General features: G+C 39.0%; 1 protein-coding gene across 4 annotated transcripts; it reads left to right on the top strand.

Annotated features, from left to right (window-relative positions):
- Positions 1 to 648: 648 nt before the first annotated feature.
- Positions 649 to 21,199, top strand: lmtk3 (lemur tyrosine kinase 3). 4 transcript variants are annotated; one of them, XM_084385626.1, is made up of 16 exons: positions 649 to 1,116; positions 3,316 to 3,449; positions 3,655 to 3,793; positions 3,904 to 3,974; positions 4,563 to 4,681; positions 6,787 to 6,874; positions 7,304 to 7,452; positions 7,586 to 7,670; positions 7,922 to 8,043; positions 8,238 to 8,387; positions 8,779 to 15,103; positions 15,193 to 15,356; positions 15,675 to 15,811; positions 16,516 to 16,850; positions 16,966 to 17,044; positions 19,857 to 21,199. In XM_084385626.1, exons 1-16 carry the CDS (start codon positions 1,029 to 1,031, stop codon positions 19,982 to 19,984), a joined length of 8,313 nt encoding a protein of 2,770 aa, XP_084241752.1. In that variant the 5' UTR covers positions 649 to 1,028; the 3' UTR covers positions 19,985 to 21,199. The 4 variants fall into 4 exon arrangements, with proteins under 4 accessions (XP_084241752.1, XP_084241749.1, XP_084241751.1 ...); XM_084385623.1 differs by having other exon boundaries at positions 673 to 1,116; positions 3,655 to 3,799; XM_084385625.1 differs by having other exon boundaries at positions 673 to 1,116; positions 3,655 to 3,799; positions 15,678 to 15,811.
- Positions 21,200 to 21,847: the final 648 nt, after the last annotated feature.

Genomic DNA, 21,847 nt, shown 5'->3' on the forward strand with positions numbered 1-21,847 from the left:
TCACAGACATACCTAAGAAAGAAAAAAAAGTATAATATACAGTTTTGTGCAATATGCATCAGTCAATCACATAATGTGGGAACGGCATCTGAAGCTGACACTGTAGCTATAGAATTACATACCAAAAGAAATACTAAAATTATTTCTCTCAGTTATTTATCCTTTGCCGTTAATGATAACAAGTGCAATTAATTCATATGCTCTGTTTTCACTGAGCAAATATTTTTTTTGTGGGACACAAATCATAAAAAATATGCTATAAAGTATGCTAGGAGGATGAGATTAATGCCATTTGCATTCATTGGTATTTGAAGGCATATTTGTGGTGAAAATATTTGGCCATGTCCAGACACAAAGATTTGCATGTTATTGACTTGAAGGCTATAGAGAATTTCAATGGCTCGCTCTGTGCACCTGTCCTCCCAAACGGATCATGTCACCGCTCCGTGGAGGTGGTCCGATTTAGGGGGATTTTGATGCAATGATACCCAAGGCCACGACACGGGGGCGTTGACGTTCCCTCCAGCCTCATAAACAAACGCTTTTGTTGGCCAGCAGCAGGTACCTGAGTGAAGGGCATCGCGTAATCGTTCTATTGCGAGGCAACGTCTACCTATGAAAATCGCGAGGCGCGCGCAGCTCCACAGAGATTTTAATAGCGCAAACTCGGTTGCGTCTGACGTAGAGGGGCTTCTTGGAGGAAAACATAGCTGGACCACTTACATGATACTGGCACACGGTAAAATAGGATAGGATATAGAACCAATAGAATGACTTCACTGGTATTTTCTGCCCGTTTCGACCGTTGGGACGCGATGAGGACGGAATAGTAACAGCGCGCTGCTGAGGATGCGGATCGCGGGATTAGGCTGACACAAAAGAGCGTTCACGCCGTGTTTAATTGCGGATTAAAAGAGAGCATCAGCCTTGCACAACAAGGAGACGTTTCTTTATTAGCGTGGATCCAGACGCGCGGCGGGGAACGTTGACAGTATCGCTCGGATGGTGGTTCCGTGGACCGCGCGACCATGTCACTACAGTGCTGGGTGATTGTTCTGGTCGGGCTGATGTCGTACTTCAACCCGGAGAGAGCACTGGGAGCCCCGCAGAAGGAAGGTGAGCGTGTCGTTTAGATGGCATATGTTATTGATGCGCTCGAGGGGGGAGGAGGCGATGAGACGCTATGAAAATAAGGGGAATTTGTCAGTCTGAGGAGAATATTTTACATTTCTGGTTGGGGGTGACGCTCATTAAATATTATTTCATAATTCAATCATATCTATCTCTATATATCTAAGACATATATGTTACGCACCATATGCGTCTATTTATTGAGCCCAGTCATGCACTGGTGATAATAAAGGTGTCTGGCTGTTATTCTGGTACGCATGTATGATTTTTCATTGTGGGCCTGCAAAACCGCTCTTCTCTATTCAATTTTACATAGCGCGATTTTTTCCAGAATCATTATCTGTCCCTGTTTTAACTAATGTTCGCATAATTGCTAGGTGTTAGTGTTTTATTTCGCGCATTATTTTAGGAGCTTACCATGAACACAAATTTGCCAACAGGCCCGCGTGTTTGTTTGTGTGCTCTCGTATGCAGTATGTGTAACCATATGGTCTAAGAAGGGAATTGCACACAGGTTCCTGTCTGTCAGCGTCTGGCCACTGTTTTTCGAACAATAAAAGGTTACCAGATGAATAATAACACCCTTCATGTATTCATTCACCTACCTGCATATTAGCCTTTATATTTTCATAGTTCAAGTGGACGAACACCGCGGGGTGATTCTCGAATACAGAACGTGTGCCTATTGTTTATTGCAAGCGTGGCATTTGTGGTATTTTTAATATGCATTTATCGGGTGTTTATTTATTTTTAATTTTATATTTGAATTATTAACAACATAAGATTCTGACATCATGTGATAGAAATTTTAAAGCTGTACAACTGGCTCGATAAAACAAAGTTCTTGATTGAATATAACGTTACATGTTTTACTGATAAATATTTATTTGTGAATAATAATATTATAATAATCACAATAATTATATATGATATACTATTATACAATAATAATACTGCTTTATCATTGAGAAAAGATGACGAAAACTGGATTTAATGACATTTAGGTTTCTGTTCTTTTCCAGGAAAATGGCATCTATAAGTGTCTAAAATGAGCACGACCTCAAATGACCTGCAGTTTTCAGGCAACAGACCCTAATGACTGCTTAGTACTCTTTTTAAACAGCTTTAAACATCCTCAGTCGAGACCTTGCTGTCAGTTCTGAAGTGCCCAAAAATGTCTTTGTGGTGCCTATGCTATTTTAGGAAAACCACGGCCCACCACTTTTAAAAGTTACATTACTGTTTTCGAATGATTACGAAATGAGAGCATTATTATCCTCGCTATTTTAGTAATATTTTCAATTCAAACATATTTTATTATATGAGATTATTTATTTTGTGATTTGGTTAATTATGAGGTAAAAGGGAGATGTACAGTAAATTCTCCAGCAATGGCATGTGTGCTTAACATTGATTAATAAATAATGAGGTTTCAAGTCAGTTGAATACATTATACGAGTTATTTTAGTTTAGTGGATATTCATTCTTAGCATCTGGTTAATCACAATACCAAAGGTATTTAACCTCCTTGCCCTCCTCCCCACCTTCTCTTCTCCACAGATGGCTCTCCTAAAACAAACGGCCAAATTGAGGTACAAAATCAAGTATGGCACCTTTCCTTCTGACCCAGCAACCCTCCAGATACAAGAATCTTTTTCAATGATCCAGTCCCTTCCCTAAAAAAAAAAGGCCCTTCCCCCCAAACAAAACTCCAAATACCTTCCCTTCTTCTTCAATAGTGACGAGTACAAGGAATGTCTTGTATGATGACTCTCTGGTTTCTCTCCTTTGCTTCCCTTAAACCTTGACTCTCGAACCCCTCCCTAAACCCAATATGCAGGTGATCTATTCTGAGTTCCTCTGCTTTTCTCTGTACTTTCACCCTTTGTGCAATGAAAACTCTTCATTGGATTCCTGTGCTATGTTCTGAATGTAACGCTGCCCTTTTCAATTTTTCCCTGTTAGGAAAATATACAAGTTCTCTTTCACTTCTTTCTATCTATCTATCTATCTATCTATCTATCTATCTATCTATCTATCTATCTATCTATCTATCTATCTATCTATCTATCTATCTATCTATCTATCTATCTATCTATCTATCTATCTATCTATCTATCTATCAGTCTCTTAGTATTTGTCAGGATGGATATATTTAAAACTCTACCCCCTTTTTTTCCTCAGTCTCTGTGTCCCGGGACGACTTTCTCTCTCCACCCCCTTATGTGATTATTCTCATCTCCTGCTCTGGGTTGGTCTCTTTTGTTCTGTTGCTTCTCACCTGCCTTTGCTGCAAAAGAGGAGGCGTGGGATTCAATGTAAGTATTTTTAGTGTGGGGTTTATACATGTGGGTTTTACGTGAATTTTGCATAATGTGGGTGTTACTGATATGAATCAGCATGAAACATACATTTCCTTGTTCTTTTGATGTTGGTTGAATTTCTTTTTTCTTTTCTTTTATCTATCTATCTATATATATATATATATATATATATATTCCCACCTCCACTTTTCTCTTTCAGGAGTTTGATAATGCCGAAGGGGAAGAATGCTCTGCGGCATCCAGCCCTGTTCCTGAGGACAGTTTGTCCTCCTGTCCATCACTACCGGAGGTCTACACTCTCCCACTGCGGGATAAGAACTGCACCATCTTACTGAATGGTACAGGTAAACCCACTAACTACAGGCAATATGTACATCTTGCTCTATAACCTGTTCCTAAGTGAAAAGGTTATGAACTCTTCTGAACACACTCCTGTTGTATCCCACAGACAGCTCTCAATGTTTCCGAAGGCACACTCTCAACTACCTGCAGGAGATTGGAAATGGCTGGTTCGGGAAGGTAGACACGTTTAAATTATAAGATTTTACTTGTCAGGAACAGCTTGAAATATAACTAAAAATAATGGGAAACCCATGGTGGATGTTAAACGTGTCTAAGAAAACTGAAAAGTAAATTATTATGATTTTATTTGCGTAGCCCTTTCAGGTAAACATAAAACTGGAAGGAAGTAATTATTGTGTTTTTTTTATTAATTCAAGTATGGATATGCACTTGGATTAATATTGAGGCTTCTGAATCTGTGTAATATTCCAAATATATGTGAAATTGATCAGTCTACACAAGCAATTATTATATCTGATCTTAAATACTTAAAATATGTCATTTCAGGCCATGGTCTTATTTTCCGCTGCTCACTTACTTGATGACCATCTATAATTACACTGACCTGAATTTGTAGTCTGTTTGACATGTGTAGGTCGTCCTGGTCTGTATATCCTCACTGCACACATATTTACATAAGAACGTAGGCTTTTTTTAGTTAGTCTCTTTCGCTTCTTTTCCTCTCTTTCATTTGATAATAATGTGCAGGTTTGGTGAAGCAAATAGTTTTGTTGTTGTTGTAACTGTTTGATCTGTCTCTGTTAGGTAATACTGGCTGAGGTGCTGTGTGACTGCAGCTCCTATCAGGCTGTGGTGAAGGAGCTGAGGGTCAGTGCTAGTCCTCTGGAACAGCGAAAGTTTTTGGCAGAGTCCGAGCCTTACAGGTCAGACAAACTGGGTTTCTCTGGCTGCTATTACCGTATTGTTCCGAATTTAAGACAACGTTTCTTTCTTGGAAATACATCTGAAAAAATTAGGTCTAAACTTTTAAATGTCAATAATACACCCGCAACAATAGGGAGCGGCAAATATGGGTAAAACGAATGTTCTGCCCAGGACTGATAAACGTAGCGGAGTCATCAAACAACTCTCATTAAGCAGCCAAGAAATAGTGTCGGAATGTAATGTTAGAAGAGGGCGAGCTGAAAAGACAGTCTTAAAAATGTTAACAGTCAAAGAAAAGCTTATCACGGTAAAAATGGCCACTTCGAAGAAACTGACAGGCAAATGTGTCATGTGGCACAGGATATCGCCAAAAAGCTGATCTTACCCACCATTGAGGCCCATCATTTCTTATTTCGGCTACTTACTGACACACTTGCCTGTCAATATCCTCGAAGCGGCCGCTTTGATGCGGTGTAAGAATGATGCGGCGTAATGGATTAGCGCTTGCTGTCCGACTTCAGGGAGAAACTGCTGTCTTTTCAGCGCTATGTGATCGGCTTAAAGAAAGAAAAACATTCATATCCCCCCTGGAAGAGATAGGTAATGCTGATCAAACACCTGTGTTTTTTGACATACCAACATCTGTCAATGTGCATGAAAAGGTGAGAAATCAGTCATAGTGAAATCTACTGGAAATGAGAACTTCAGGTTATTTTTATGGTATCTATGTCATGAAGTGTTTATTTCTGAATGTAATTAGTGTTGGTACAATCTACCAGTTTTTCAATGCTATTAGTGGACATTTTTGCTGCTTTTTATTGAGGCTATTTCCTCCCACTTATCTAACACTTAAATTCCTCCTGTTAGCAGTGAATTATCTATTTTTGTGCCAGTATATTTGCATTATAATAGCTTTTAATGTTGTAGGTTTCATTTGAACTCCGGACATACAATACAATACCTCCGGACGTATACAATACCTCCTCTCAATATATATACAGACCCTTTCCAAAAAATTAGAATATCATGGAAAAGTTTATTTATTTCCATAATTCCATTCAAAACGTTAAACTTCCATAGATTATAGATTCAGGGCCCACAATTTAAACGATTTCAAGTATTTAGTTGACATAATTTGGGCTTCCAGCTCATAAAACCCACGAAAACAGGATTTAAAAAAATGAGAATATTACATGAAATCACACAGTAATTACACAGTGATACCATGGTCATTGAAGCAGGTTTTGGTTCTTTTGGCAGTGTGGGCAGGTGCAAATCCTGCTGGAAAATGAAGGAAGCATGAAGTGCTCTGAAAATGTCCTGGTAGACGGGTGCGTTGACTCTGGATTTAATAAAGCACAGTGGACCAATGTCCTCTTTTCTGATGAGAGCAAATTTTGCATCTCATTTGGAAACCAAGGTCCCAGAGTCTGGAGGAAGAATGGAGAGGCACACAATCCAAGATGCTTGAAGTCCAGTGTGAAGTTTCCACAGTCTGTGTTGGTCATCGGCTGGTGTTGGTCCACTGTGCTGTCCACTCAACGCAGCCGTCTACCAGGACATTTTCAGAGCACTTCATGCTTCCTTCAGCAGACAAGCTTTATGGAGATGCTGACTTCATTTTCCAGCAGGATTTGCACCTGCCCACACTGCCAAATAAACCAAAACCTGGTTCAATGACCATGGTATCACTGTGTAATTACTGTGTGATTTCATGTAATATTCAAAAAAATTTAAATCCTGTTTTCGTGGGTTTTATGAGCTGGAAGCCCAAATGATGTACTAATAAACAACTAAATACTTGAAATCGTTTAAGTTGTGGGCCCTGAATCTATAACCTATGGAAGTTTAACGTTTTGAATGGAATTATGGAAATAAATAAACTTTTCCATGATATTCAAATTTTTTGGAAAGGGTCTGTATATATATATATATACTGTATATATATATATATATATGGGCCGTGGAATGCTACAAAGTTTTAGTTTAATTACATTTAATTACATTTGCGATCTCTCTTTCTCTCACCATGTACACCTTATGTTTACAAGAATATCGACAACACAAACTAACATTTATTGGTTTGTTTTTCCACACCTGACAGAAGTCTTCAGCATCCGAGTATCCTCCAGTGTTTGGGCCAGTGCAGTGAGAGCATTCCATATCTTCTGGTCATGGAGTTCTGTCAACTGGTGAGAAAACCCAAATCTCGGACATTGAGACCAATTTTAAAGAAAAATGAAATAACCGCCTTGGACAATTTGTTTGTCTCCTATCTGTAGTTCAGGGAAATACAGTTATTCATGAAACACTGGCAGATTGAGTTTAACGGAACAATTTTACATAAGAATGGATTTATGATGGATTGGATTAGATAGTTCATGAATTTTACTTCATTAATTCTGCACATGTGTCATAAACAAGGCCTACTGTGCACTCAAAAGACTAAAATAAATTTAAATATACCAGTGCGTTATGTAATCATAAATTGTCTTAGCGCTTTTAATAAGACATTTTAGAGGACAAAGAATTTGATCCTATTTTCTGTATATTCCTATATTCTGTAATATATTCTGTATTGAATATTGATTTTTATTAAATTTTTGTGTCTGTATCTACAGGGTGACCTGAAGAGGTATTTAAGAGCTCAGAGGAAGTCTGATGGGATGACACCTGACCTGTTAAACAGAGACCTCTTGAACTTACAACGAATGGCATATGAGATCACCTCAGGTCTCTTGCATCTCCATGAGAACAATTACATTCACAGGTTAGATTGATTAAATCTCTAACCCTAAAAGTGTTCAGGAACATGTGACTGACATTGACACACAGCATTTGTGAAAATGGAGAAAGGTAAAAAAAATGTTGACACATTTGTCTATTTGTCTGTTTTTCTCCAGTGATTTGGCACTGAGGAACTGCCTCCTCACCTCAGATCTTACTGTTCGAATCGGAGACTATGGCCTCTCGCACAATCAATATAAGGTATTTAAACAATTACTAAACTGCATTTCACTTCAAAAAGACTTTATAGATCAGGCCCTCAATCAATCAATGTCTTAGGTTTTTTAGTATAGACAGGTTTTTTTTCTGTTCACAATAGAAGATGATTTGTCAGTATTCAGAAAAGTATTTCATAGTGCTTAATCAGCATTTAGCTGCATAATGGTTTTAGAGCAACTTAGACACTTTTTTGAAACTTAGGTAATGTGGTTATTCATATTTAACACAAACAGGAGGATTACTATCTAACCCCAGAAAAACTGTGGATACCTCTCCGCTGGATTGCCCCTGAACTTCTGGAGGAGTTTCGTGGCAATCTGATTGTCACTGATCAAACCAAAATCAGCAATGTGTGGTATGAAAAATTATGGACAAATGTATTTCTAATGGTATTTAAATGAAGGAATCCAATAATTGCACAGAAGAAGAAAAAATTCAATAATGGAATTACATGTTTTTAATTATAAAAAAAAACTAAATTTTAGGGATTTTGATAATACATACAATACTATTCACGTTGACATTCTTCCTTCAAATGAAAACTGACAGGTCTCTGGGTGTTGTGATATGGGAGCTGTTTGAATTTGGGGCTCAGCCGCACAGACACCTGAGCGATGAAGAGGTTCTTACCTTTGTCATAAGGGAACGACAAATCACTCTGGCTCAACCTCGCCTCAAACTCGCACATGCAGACTATTGGTCAGTATTTTTAATGGCTTTAATTAGATGAAATTATATCTGTACTTAGATCTGGAATTCACCTACAAAATGTTTAGTAATGTTTCATTCATCCAAAAATGACTCTTTTCCATTAAAAATATTCAAAAGGCCTTAAAACTAATGTATCTTGAGTGTATTTTGTCTTATAGTGTTGCTTCTCAAGTCAATATATCTTATTTATCTTGTTTTAAGAGTCTTGTTCTTTTGATTTTCTTGTTCTTTGTCTTCTATCTTGTTCTTTTATTTTAACAATAAAATTAGACAAAAATGCTCGTTTAAAACAGTATTTGTAATCTAAAGAAAGTCGAATGTGTATTATACAAAATGTGACATACTAATATATGAACTATATTTTTGCATGTTTCATTAGGTACGAGGTCATGCAGTCATGCTGGCTACCTTCATCCCAGCGGCCAACAGTCAGCGAAGTATTTCTCCTCCTCTCCTCACTCCTCGCCGCAGAACAGGGAAGCCAGAAGAGTTCTAGAAGGGATGAGGACGAGGAGGATTATGAGGAAGACAGTGGACAAGGAAGGAGAGGAGAGAGTGACGAATCATTTGAAAGACGATGGGATGCGCTCCGACCCCCAGCTTTCCAGTCAGCCGCACACAAACTTCTGAGGGAGCGAGAGTACGGGAGGGAGGATGGTTGCCACAGAGGAAACGGAAACTCCTTCCCTCTTTTGGACCCCGTGGACAATATGATCACTCCTACATCTGAGCTTGACGACATCCTTACTGTAACAGAGACCAGCAAAGGCTTAAACTTTGAATACTTCTGGGAAAAGGCCCATGGCAGGAGAGGCTACAAACCCCTTCCTCCACCTCAACCAATACCAACACCCAATTCTGGCCACAGGCAAACCTTGGACACACCCACTGTCGTCCCTGTGATCAGTGCCCGCAGCCCTTCCCTGGCCAGCGAGTATTACATTCGTCTGGAAGAGCATACTCCCCAGGATAAATCCCCTAGTCTAGGAAATGGGTGCTCGTCAAGAACAAATTCAGTGTGTCCTGGAGATCTGGAGCTGGTAGAGCTTCAAACAGGGACTTCTGGAAAAGACAGACCATCTTTCAGGCAGCAAGATGGCTTTAAAAGAGGAACCTCTCAGACTGTCAGATCTAGTGAGGTAAAGGTTTTGGTTCCAAACACTGGCTTGGTTGAGTTTAGTAAGGAGAGCTGTAACCGAGTGACAGATTATGCTGTTATAGACATTGGAGAAACAACCCAAAAGTTCTTTGGTCCTCAAGCACCCATTCTTCCACCTAAACCTCGATCACTGTCCATGTCCTCTGGCAGCCATCTACACTCACGTCCCCTGCCTGCTCCTCCACTAGGATACGTGAGAACATACATAGATGTCTACCCTGGATCCTCGTATCCAACAGGCAAAGTTGAGACCTCTGATTCTTTACTAATGAGTTCACTGTCGAAAGCCAACTTTGACCATTTGGGCTTAAATCGCACTCACCAGACACTGCCCCCATCTCCATCACACTCTCCTTCCATTCCACCATCTTCTGGTTGTCAGGCCCTGTTCCTCCAACCTCCAACCTGTCCTCCACCTCTTCCTCCCCACCATAGACTCCAAAAGGGTCAAAATTACTCGTTGGAAATGCATTCCAGATACAATGCGATGCACTTACAAAGAGACCAACTAAGCTGTGACCATACTGACGAAAAGGAGTATGCTGACAGAGGCATGACACGATCTCAGTCTTTGTATAATTCAAGAGATGGTCCATATAAGTATATTACAGACAATGATCCCTACTCCAGAATGACTCGATCCCAATCCACAATTCCCAAAATTGAAAGAATATCATCCTCTAGCCCAGAGTTCTCAAAGGATGATGATGACGAAGAAGACAATGATGATGATGATGATGATGATTCAGCTTTCATGTCACCACACAGACCCACCAGTGGCACAACCATTCAGCACACCAACCTGGCTGATAAACCAGACCCAGCTACAACCGAGCTTTTCTCAAGGGGGATGAAGCGAACCCAATCCCGTCTTGCCACCATCCTCCCAGCCTTATGGAGGGAAGATGCAGTCATGCAACGAGAGCGAGTTGCAGCCGCTAGGAAATCTCCCATACATTTGTTTCTGACCGAGATCTCCAATGACTCTGTGGACATGAAGGATGGAGAAAGCTCATGGGCACGAGAAAACGATGGAAAGAAAGACAAAGGAATGCGGCGATCCCAGTCTCTTGTCACAGAACTTGACTCATCCTCGCAAGCTTGGGCCTCAGACAAAGACTTCCTGCCTGGATATGAAGGCAACGCCAAAAAGAGAGATTTATTCCTTACAGAGATTGAGACATCTGTGTCAGATTGTGAGGATGCATATGATGGCGAAGGTGGCACCCCTGTTTCAAGATTTGGAACTACACCTCATCCTTTTGCACATCACTCAAATTTGCCAACGTATGCAGAAGCTGAGGAGGCTTTCTCATCAGGGATGAATAAGTCTCATTCCCTGCTCTCTGAAATATCCAATGAGAGCGTTGAACCTGAGCCAAAAACAGGGGAAATGACAAGAGAGGAATTTTTAAAGGAGATTCAGTCTGCTGAAACATTTCTAACTGAAATCATTACAAGGCAACGTAAAAAGGAAGAGAGTGTGTCACCTGCTCTGTTGTCTCCTGAGTATGAGTCAATATGCATCGACCCAGAATCTTCTCAGACAATACAGTTTGAATCAGAAAGAGCAAGAGCAGGAAAACCACCAGGTGACACAAAAGAAGCAATTTATGCTCAAGTCACCAAGCGGGCAAAACGGAGTGAAATAAAAGTTGCCATGCGCCCAGAAATTCCAGTACTTCAGATTGCATCTGAGTTACAAAATCTTGAATCAAGTCAGAAATTAACTCCAGCTAGTTGCTTTACACCTGAAATACAGATAGAGAAGAGTTCCCTTATTGATTTTCCTTCCTCAGAAGTAATGCCTAAAAATGGGCCTCAATTGGAGCAAATATCTCCTGTTATAAAAGAGAAACAAGATGCAAAAGAGTCTCAGAATCAGCATGACCATGTAAGTCAAGGTCCAGTAGAAACCAGGAATATACACAATGTTAATGGTTCACAAAGTTGTGACAAAAATCAAATCACTGGTGATACGCAGATTAGAAGTGTAGATCAAAATGATGTAACATTTGAAGAAGATGCACAAAATGAGGAACTGTCAGAACATCCAAAACAGATGCAAAAAGAATCAAACTCTCATGATCTTTCACAAAACAGAAGTTCAACAGGAGGCACAAGCTCTACAAAGGCAAGGGAATACAGTTCAGATGTGTGTCAACACTCCCCCACTGACAACAGACAGAACTTGGAAATGGAGACATCCTCTAAAACCCTTGAGCAAACCACTTCAACTGACAAGGAACTCAGTTTAAGGACCATGTGCCATGACAAAGACACGGAAATAGCAAATGAGAAAATACTTCCAAGTGACAATTCACTCTGTTTGAATGAATCAAGCACAGATGCTTTTCACTCGCCTATGGTGCATGAACCCAACTCTGATCAGTCATTGTCCACCATGACCCCCTCAGATTCTGTCTTGTCACCTTCGACCTCTAGTTCACTGGACTGCCTCACACCTGGAGACTCCTGCTTGGGTGGAGGAAGCAATGGATGGAGGGCCCTTGGAACTGAAACACCACATCGGGATTCAGCCTACTTCTCAGACAGCGACTTGGATGGAGGAGAGGGTTTAGGCAGAAGAGGCACCGATGTACTTGGCCCTTCTCGTTCAGGTGGTGTTAGAGCTGGAGAGCGAGGAATATTGATGGGAATTGAGGAAAAGATTGAGGATGAAAGACTACTGGAGCATTTTGAAAAGGAAGTGAAGATAAATCAGGACATACAAGAACTGTGGGTTTCAAATGATTCATCTGATATAGAGAAGGGTCTCATACAAGGTGCTGTCATCTCAGTAGATTCTCAGAGCGAATACAATGCTGAGTTTATTGCCAAATTGTTCTCCAATGGAGAGGATGAGCCAGATAAAGGAGTTCCATTTAGCAACAGCTCCCTTAACTTCCAAAACTCATCTCTAGTTAAAAATAGTGAGCTGGTCATTTCTCACACTTTTTCAAAAGAAATAATGCTTCATGATTCAGGTGCTATTGATCTCACACTGCTTGCCCATATAGTCTCAGAGCCTCAAAAACCCATTTCAGGACCAGTTTGTCAAGAAGAACTCAATGAAGATTGTTCATATTTGCAAACAGCTAAGTGTAAAGAGGCACGTTGTAAGTCACCTGATTTCCCAATTGGTGAACAGTCATCAGACAATAGTAAATCTAGGTTATCACGGTTTTACAGCTTACAGTCTGATTATTCTAAAGGCATCAGCAGCCCTGAAATAAACATAAAGCTCAGCAATGATGACACCAAATGCGACCTGACCCAGTTCATCTGGTCTGAGACAAACCCTGAAGGACATACAGGAGGGGAAAGGGGTGAGCTTGATATCCAAGACACAGATGCGAATGAACTAGGCTTGAGAAACCTCTCGTATTCAGAGGAGAGTGAGGATGAGCAGGCAAAGGAGAGGTCTGAAAGTCAGCTAGCTGTCGGGGAACTCTGTTTTACTATCAAGGAATCCTCTCAAAATGCTGCAGATGAAGAAGTCAGCAGTATGGAGCTCTCAAAAAATAAACGTTCTGAAAAGTTCAGCAGAGGTGCGTCAATGGGTCTTGAACTAAAGGAGAAGGAGTTGTGGAGCGCCCTTGAGGAAGATTACGGTACGGTGGAGACTGTGAGAGGGGAATTCAACTGCCAGACATTTCAGCAAGGAGAACTTCACCTTTGGCCTGTGGAAAATGACCAGTGGGCTGCAGCCGAAGCTCAGACACCAGAAGTAGAGCTCGGATCAGAGCTCTTCCCGAGTTTTGGGAAAAAGGGGTGGGCAGCGGAGGAACACTTAATGATTAGTCATGAATTCTGGGAATCTGAAGCAAATGATGAGCTTGCAGATAGTGAGTCTCATCCCTCTGCTCAGAGAATATGTGAAGATGCATTTAATGATGAGAAGGTAGGACAGGCTGATTATCCACCACCTGAGAGGCTGATCCTGTCTGATGAAGCAAAAGGAACTGTATCACCTCAGCAAACACCTTTAGAAAGGCTGGACTTTCAGCAAGAGGAGAACATAGAAAATCCAGACATTGAAAATGGATCACCAGAGCACTACATTAGAAATATAAAGATGGAAGTTGAGAATCTGGAAAACCCAGAGCTGGAGGCCCCTGAACAACACAAAACTATTGAAATGGTGACTGATACTCAGAATTCTGAGACGTGTTTACAAAATTATGTGGGAGTAGAATTGTTTAGTGATGAAGAAAATAAAGAGTTTGACAGTCATGAAAACATGGTAGGTGAAAGAGGTTGTACAACTCACTCTCCCTCATTTTCTATTACAAATGCTCCAACCAATGAGTTGGAACTTCTGCAGGACCACAAAGAATCTCTTTCTAGTAACAAGAACAGTGTACCAAGAGACCAAACCGAAGCTTCATGGGCGCCCGAGAGTGAAGCAAGCCAAATGTTGGTTGCAGCCCTTGAAGACCATCAGACCTGCACAATGGAGTTGGCTGATAATTCTCACATCATTTCAGTGTATCCGGAGTGTCACAGTATAGAAACCAGTAGACATGATGTTGACAGTAATCACTGTTCTGCCACGATCAGTGATGTTTCTTTTGAAAAAGAAAGATCAGATTCTCCATCTTTCCCAAGTCTCACCATTAGCACTGATCCAGAGCCATGTAAGATCCACAGTAGCAACATTCAGTGTTCAGCCCCTGCACTGATTTCAATGGAGCTTTCAGAATGTGCTGCTTCTCCATATGCAGGAGTTGGTAAGTGTCAAGGTCCAAGTAGTTTCCCGAATACAGTACACCACATAGAAATCAAGACAAGTTCAAGTCTGTTCTGTTCCACAAATCAAACATCTACCAAAGGACATGAGGAGCCATCGGGATGTTCTGAGGATGCTAACTGTTTAGATCAGTCTCTTGAAGAACTTGCAACTAGTACAACCACTCAAAGCAAAGGTATCACTGCAAACCTGGGACAAAAACTGCACATGTCACTCATGAAAGAAAACCACATTCACCCAGAATCAAATGCTTTACAGGAGGACGACAGAAATGGCCTGTCCCAGAAAGCGGCCCATCCACCTCTCTCCCAGTGTTCTCTGAATTCCATCCCAGAGTTGTTGATCTCTGAGTGGAAGGACTTGGATGAGGAACCTCTGGAGGATTTTGAAAAACTAGAGCAGCTGTGCTGCATTTCTGGGGATGAAGAAAACCTTGGAGATCTGTTTTTAGGAAACTTAGATCTGCTTGAATCTTTAAAGAGAAATCCAGAGCAAAGAACAAGTGGTGCTGGTGGTATAATAAACCAGGATGACTCAGCAGATTCAGAGAGGAAGACAAGAGTAGAGCTAAAAGAGGAAGTTGATGGGATATCGAAAAGTACCATGGCTGTCTTGCAACACTCAGAGCAATATGAAAACATTTCTCCAAATTTTCCAGGAGAAACTCAGCAATCAGTGGAGAAGGGAACAGGGCAACATATGCCAACGCCTCTCTCTATCCATTCTACAGATGGTTCCAAAGGGCAGAGGTCACTCTCAAAAATGCAGACAAAAAATGGACTGATGATGCAGGTGAGTAAAAATTACACTAAAATTAACTGTAGTCTATTGATGCTCTGCTATTTCTGAAACCTTTTGTCTTTGGGCAATCATTTTTTTAGGTTTGTGAGGAGAGACTTCAGTACTCTCTTTGTGAAAATGTTCAAACCAATGTCCTGTGGGGTTCTACGGTTAGTGACAGCGTAATTCTACACCCTTGGGGAGCCTCTACCACTTCGTCCTCTGAAGAAAGTGTTTCAAGGGAAGATTTCCAAGACAATGAGAGGTGTGGTTATTGCTACAGGAACACTAATAAAAAATAAATGAGTGATGAATTGAGCAGAGAACACTATTTTAATGCAATTTTCACTGTCTGGAAATAACATTTATTAAACAAATCCTAGTCAGATATTCTGTATTTAATCAATGTAAACTTTAGAGAATGTGATCTTAGCTTTAATCTCCTCATGGCATAAGTCTCATCGTGGCTTTTAATGTAACCACAGTCTTTGCTTTAGATTTATTATTAACTGAATGCTTTTCTTGGTTAAATGAGGTAAAAACCAGCCTTCATCTTAAATTCATCGTAAATTATCTATCTTAGCAGCAAAGAGGAGACCCCACCCTCCTCTCCCTCAGTGTCTGTGAGTGAATCTGCTGAAACACAGACAGAAGAACTGACTGTGCTTGAACAGCCTGAGGTTACTTCCTCTCTACCTGCTGCAAATCAAGCAATGAAAGGTACTGTGAACTGAAAGCACTCGAAATTTTTTCATTTGGATTTGTGTTAATTTAGTGTTTTGCATTTTATGCTGTTTTATGCTGTTTACAATTTTAAATATAATTTTTTAATGTTAAATGAACCAATATATATACATATAGCATATATATATATATATATACATATACATATACAGATTAGGGATGCACCAAATCCAGATTTTTTGGGTTCGGCCGAATACCGAATCCACTGGTTAAGATTCTGCTGAATCTGAAATCGAATACCAAATCCTACTCCCATCCTCAGTCCATTAACAAAGTAAACACATTAATGAAGTAAACAACGTCCACAGCCATGTATTTTTCATTTTTATTTTATTTTATTTTAACTGTAAAAAAAAAAAAAGTATAGGCAACATTATGCCAGGATGACAAGTGGGAAAAACTTTGACAATTACCATAGGCCTATGTTTACCCTATCTCAAGATCCAATCAATACAACTCGTATTCTTTCGGATGTTTCATTCGCAAATGTTTTAACAGCGGCGATGTTGTGTATTGTTTAGGGTCCTTGCCACCACGAGACAAATCGGCCCAATATTCGTCCGAATCCGAAGCCGAATCCTGGATTCGGTGCATCCCTAATACAGATATATAGATACCACCGTCTTTGATATTTATCTTTCATCTTTCCCTCTCCACTGTACCATCAACCCCTGTTCCAGCTAAGCTGGCCCGTCTCTCCTTATCCCTCCCTCCGCTTTCTCTCGCTCTTCCTCTCTCACCGAATACCAAAGGAGGATTCTGGGAAGGGGGGGAGCATAGAGGGGGGAGGAGAAGGACTGCATCAGCAGGTAGCGATCCAGATGAAGATGAAGAAGAGGAACAGGAAGATGAGTCTCCAAGGCGTGTCATCGTTGTCACAGAAACAGATGTTGACAAGAGAGTGGGTTTACGTAGTTTGCTGAAATCGCCAAAGGAACCCGTGGACAAAGAGAATCGTGACCGTGGGAGGAATGTGTCATTTTTTGACGATGTCACAGTCTATCTTTTCGATCAGGTATGTCAAGGGTATTTATACAGAAAAGCATCAAGTACCTTCAATGACAAGGTTTCACATTGTTAAACATTGTGTGTTTTGTTACTATTCTGTATCTTAAAACTCTTCATGCCAGGAAACTCCAACCAATGAACTTAGCTCTGGATCTACTTGTTCATCTCCCCACGGAAAGCCCCCCAGCACTGATGGTTTTGGTAAGTGTATAGACCATTTGGGTGTTTGCAAACAGCAATGACGTGTTTTATGGGCGGTGGAAAAAATTACAGTTCTGTAGCAGGAGTCTATGAAAGCCATGGAATTAAAGAGTAAAACAATAAATTTCACAATTCTGACTTTTTTTCTCACTATTCCGAGTTTATATCTCACAATTCTGAGAAGAAAAATCTGAATTGCGAGATATGAACTTGATATTCTGCCATTTTTCCTCAGAATTGTGTTTATATCACTCAATTCACTCAAGACTTTTTTCTTGTCAGAATTGTGATATAAATTTGCAATAGGGGTTATGCGCAACATACTTCCGGGTTCTACAAAACTACTTCCGGTCGTCAGCTTCTGAGGTAAACACAGCGTAGGAATGGCGAACTTTTATAGCCGGTGTTTACAGGAGCTACCCATTCTATCCATTTCAGATGTACATCGTATTGCCAAACGGACTTCCAGAGCCCCGAGTACTCCGTTAGATAAAGGATTTAAGTTTTTACGCCTCCTCATTTATTCATGATTATGAAGGTATGTAAGTTAGTATATGTAGCTTTTGCTAATGGCACCCGATGTAGAGTTAGCTAACTATCAGTAAGTTAGTTTAGACTTGTATGCTATCATAGTAGTTTAACCTTTTATGTTTGCTTGCAGACGATTAAAACAATCAAATGAAGACTGCATTTTATTTTTTTATAAAAAAAAAAAAAATCTAATACTTAAGCATTCGTGACATTTTAATTAAAACAGAAATAAGAATTGTATTCTAAAAAAGCGAAAAATAAGTTACCTCAGAGATCACCTACCGCTGCAGATGCGTACGGTAGTGCAAACCGGAAATGCTTATACCTGTTTTCCGGTTCGAACGTTGGGCGTTCCGCATAACCCCTATTGGGAGATGTAAACTCGCAATTGCGAGCAAAAAAGTCTGAATTGTGAAATAAAAATGTCATAGGTATATAAATGTAATCTCTTTAAAATGTTATAGGTTGCTGTAACTGTAGGGTTAATACAATCATGCCCCCCATGAACTGCATATGCAAATATTATGTAGATCCAGGGCTCTGAACCGGTTCAAGGAACGAAAACGAAAACCGGAAACGAACGAAATTTGAACAGGAACAAAAACGAAACCGAAAACAAAATCAATTTTAATCGTTCTGAACAGAAACGTTTATTTAAAATGACTATAAACCGGTTAATAACGTTATTTTATCGTTCTCTTTAATATTTTAATTTGCCATTGACCAATCATAAATTTAGTAGTTCAGAATTGTGACGTTGACGATTTGTACAAACTTGCAATTGCACTACCGGTAACGCAAGTCAGCGTAGAGCGCGCATTTTCATGCCTCAAGTACATTCTTTCCCCACTGAGGTCTTCAATGAATGCACAGGTATTGGAGGACATTCTTTTCGTACGTTTAAACAAGCAGTACGGACTTTAAGCTCAAAAAGTTTATGGATTTCGTATAAGTGCTAGCAACTATCGCACATTTTTTTCTATAGTCTTTCAGGTAGCCAAAAACAGGACAGGTAAATGTTTTCTTTGTAGACTTTTAATGCTTTGTATTAAAAATAGTAGAAAATTTGTTGTAGTTTTACAATGTTATTGCATTAAGTGATCGTGCTTCGCAGAATGAAATTGTTTATGTGATGCAGTGTTGCGCAGTGTTTGCTTTGAAATTAGCAGTTGACGGTGCATTAAAAGAGCAATGATTGTCCAGTTTATATAATTTTTATATCATGTAATTTCTAAAACAATTCGTGTTGCAAAAAAAATAAAAATAATAATAATAATAGGTACAAATAATTGTATCACTCTTCAGAAAAGAATTAGCCATAAGAGTGCCAATTTCGATTGTCTAACGGTCCAGTAAAACAGGTCAATATTTTTCCAGCTGTTTATGCTTTGTAATTAATACAGGTATTTCTGTTGTGGTTTTAACAATGTTATGAAATAAATGTTCAAGTTTAATTATCATGTGTTATCTTATTTTTGAGTGAAAATTAGTCTTATTTATACATATTTGTTTAAAGTATAGGCTAAATTAAAATAACGTTATTAACCGGTATTTTATCTAATCAAACCGGTTTCGGAACGGTAATGTTTAACGAGGAACGCAAAAACGGAAACGTTAAAATATCGATTCTGCTCGGAGTGAACCGATTGATTTTTTTTTTCGTTTTTAAGCCCTGTGTAGATCTAGTGTTTACATCATATTCATGCTTTAATACTGTAAATAATAGCGCAGGTTTCATCAGTCTGGTCTGTCCGTTTAATGAAGACCATCTTTTTTTGCGTTCCGATTCTGACATCCAAAGGCACAACAAGACATTTTTCTCTTATTCCGTGGATTTCGCCCATTTTCCTTCCTTTGTTACCACTGTTTTTCTGCCACCACAATGCGCTCACAGCTGCAGTGACGTAACTGTGACGTCTGCCCCCAAATGGTCTATTCAGCAGAAGATATGATAATTTGGGCCTGATTTGCGTAAAGCAAATGTAAAACTTGTGATTGATCATTTGGTAATATCAGTATCACAAACATGGATTTTTATATTAAAAAAATGTAAACCAGCAATGCTTTTTGCTCATTCCAGACTCATCTGTCTGCATCTCCACCGTTTTATGTTGCGATGAACTGCCTGCTGCGAGGCTGTTGCACAATTCATATTAGCTGCAGTTAATAGTACTAATAAACATATATCTATCTTTTATAAAAATCTTCAGAGTACACCTATTACACTTCTAAGATCACATTTTGTCAGATTGTTTTCTTTCTTTCTTTCTTTCTTTTCCAGGATCAGGCAGCCAGAAAGCATCAAAAAGTAAAGACCATGTAGTGAAGTCAAGATCTCCAACCGGAGTCACTTCTGGCTCATCATCAAGGTTTACAGTAAGCCCTGCCGATGACCCACATTTAGTGTGACAGAAAACTGTTCCCTAAACAACATCTGGACAAAATGAACCCCCCTGGAGTGAATGAGTGGCCCCCGTTGTCATCGGTAACTATGACGACTCCTGGAGGTTATTTTTTTAACTGCGAGAAAAAGAAGGGCTCCCGTTTCAAAAGGCTGGAGGCGGTCCAGGTTTTACTCACGGCAGCAGCTGGAGTGGTAAATCCACAAATAGAAAGTACCTTCCAAAACAGCCAAAAACCTTGGAGCTCTGTAAAATCTGACATGTACTTTTCGGCTATGCAATGGGAGTCTTATTATGTACCAGCTTAACTGTTCTATTTTCATGGCTTCTTGAAGTACGTTTGTATTTTATTCCCCTTAAATGAAGGGGGCGCACTTTCTCTGACCAGTACCTGTCTATTTGTGTGCTTAGAAATATTGACATTGTAAATTTGTTCTCATTGCAGTCAGGCATTCTTGTAGTTTGTGGTTGAGGGGGGAATTGTCCCTCCAAAGCACAGCAGTGCAGTTCTCATTTAGCATTTGTACAAACTAAAAATTTAATTGCAACAGAATACAAACTCATTTTAAAAACCTTTATTTTAAATGTATTCTTAGAATGCACGAAAAAATTAAACTGCAACTGTTGTTTTATACTGTATTTTTTATTGCAGATGTTTACTTGTTTGTTTATTTATTCTGCATTTGTTTTTTATTTAAATATATGTTTGTCTGTTGGCCTAATTCACTTTATAAGTTTAAGTAAACTGGATATTTACTTTGTATCAAATTATTTTGGATTTATGGCATTTAATAACCGCCTCAACAAACATATATCTTTGCATAGGTATAAACACTGAAATGTTTTCTCTAATTTAGCTATTTCTAGATGTCAGTCTGTACCTAGTTGTCCTATGATGTGTCTCTCTGCAGGTGTTATTTTCTAATAATGTATTTGACATTAGCTTTTCCTTTATTCATTTTTGAAGCAGTAATTATTGCTTGGCATGAAAAAAGAGAAATCAGCATACATGACTATTAATTGACTTATTTATTCATTCATTTTAGGTTTCAATCTTATCATTCATTCAGATGTCTGAGGTAATCCAGATCATAACATCACGTTCAGCATCTGTTTCATTTAGAGGTTTCATATTCTGTATGAAGCTGAGGGAGTGAAAATAACATGGAAACTGTGAAACATTTATTGAACTGTTTGATGACAATAAATTGTTCTGTCTTATAATATCTGTGTAAAATATTGCTTTACTAACTTTAATATAATATTACAATTATGCATTTTCTATAATATAACTTAAACTGGCATTCAAATAATGATTAGTATCATTAAATATGTGTACTCACTGCCACATTTCACAATACTGTACACTATCCCATGAAGCAAAAATCCTGTGTCTATTGTTGTGTGGCCTATTAGATATGTTTATAAACTATTATATAGCATAAAATTAGTAGAAAAAATGCTACAATTCTTTTTTTTAACTATCATGAACATGAAATATTGTATAGATCTGTCACACATTTTGCAAGCAGCTGTTACCCTATGATTTTATCCCATCACAACCAAAAAGGAGAAAAACATTACTAAAAGTATGGCACTCTAGAAAAATCATCTTGACACTTTCTACTACTGAATGTCACAGACTTGTCTACATACAAGAAAATGATCTCATTATATTTTCTCAGTTTCTTAGTTTACACAAACAAATTTCATGCACAAACATTTAATAAAGTTTTTTTTTATCATTATTTTGTTTACTTTTTGTTTATTTGTTGTTTATTTCTAGAAAATTGATTTGATTCAAGAAAATAGATTAGGGGTTTAAAGTGTATTTATGTTAGATGTCTCAGATGTTGCTGTCAGGGTTACA

This window comes from Rutilus rutilus (assembly GCF_951802725.1).
Source record: "Rutilus rutilus genome assembly, chromosome: 17".
NCBI lineage: Eukaryota > Metazoa > Chordata > Actinopteri > Cypriniformes > Leuciscidae > Rutilus > Rutilus rutilus.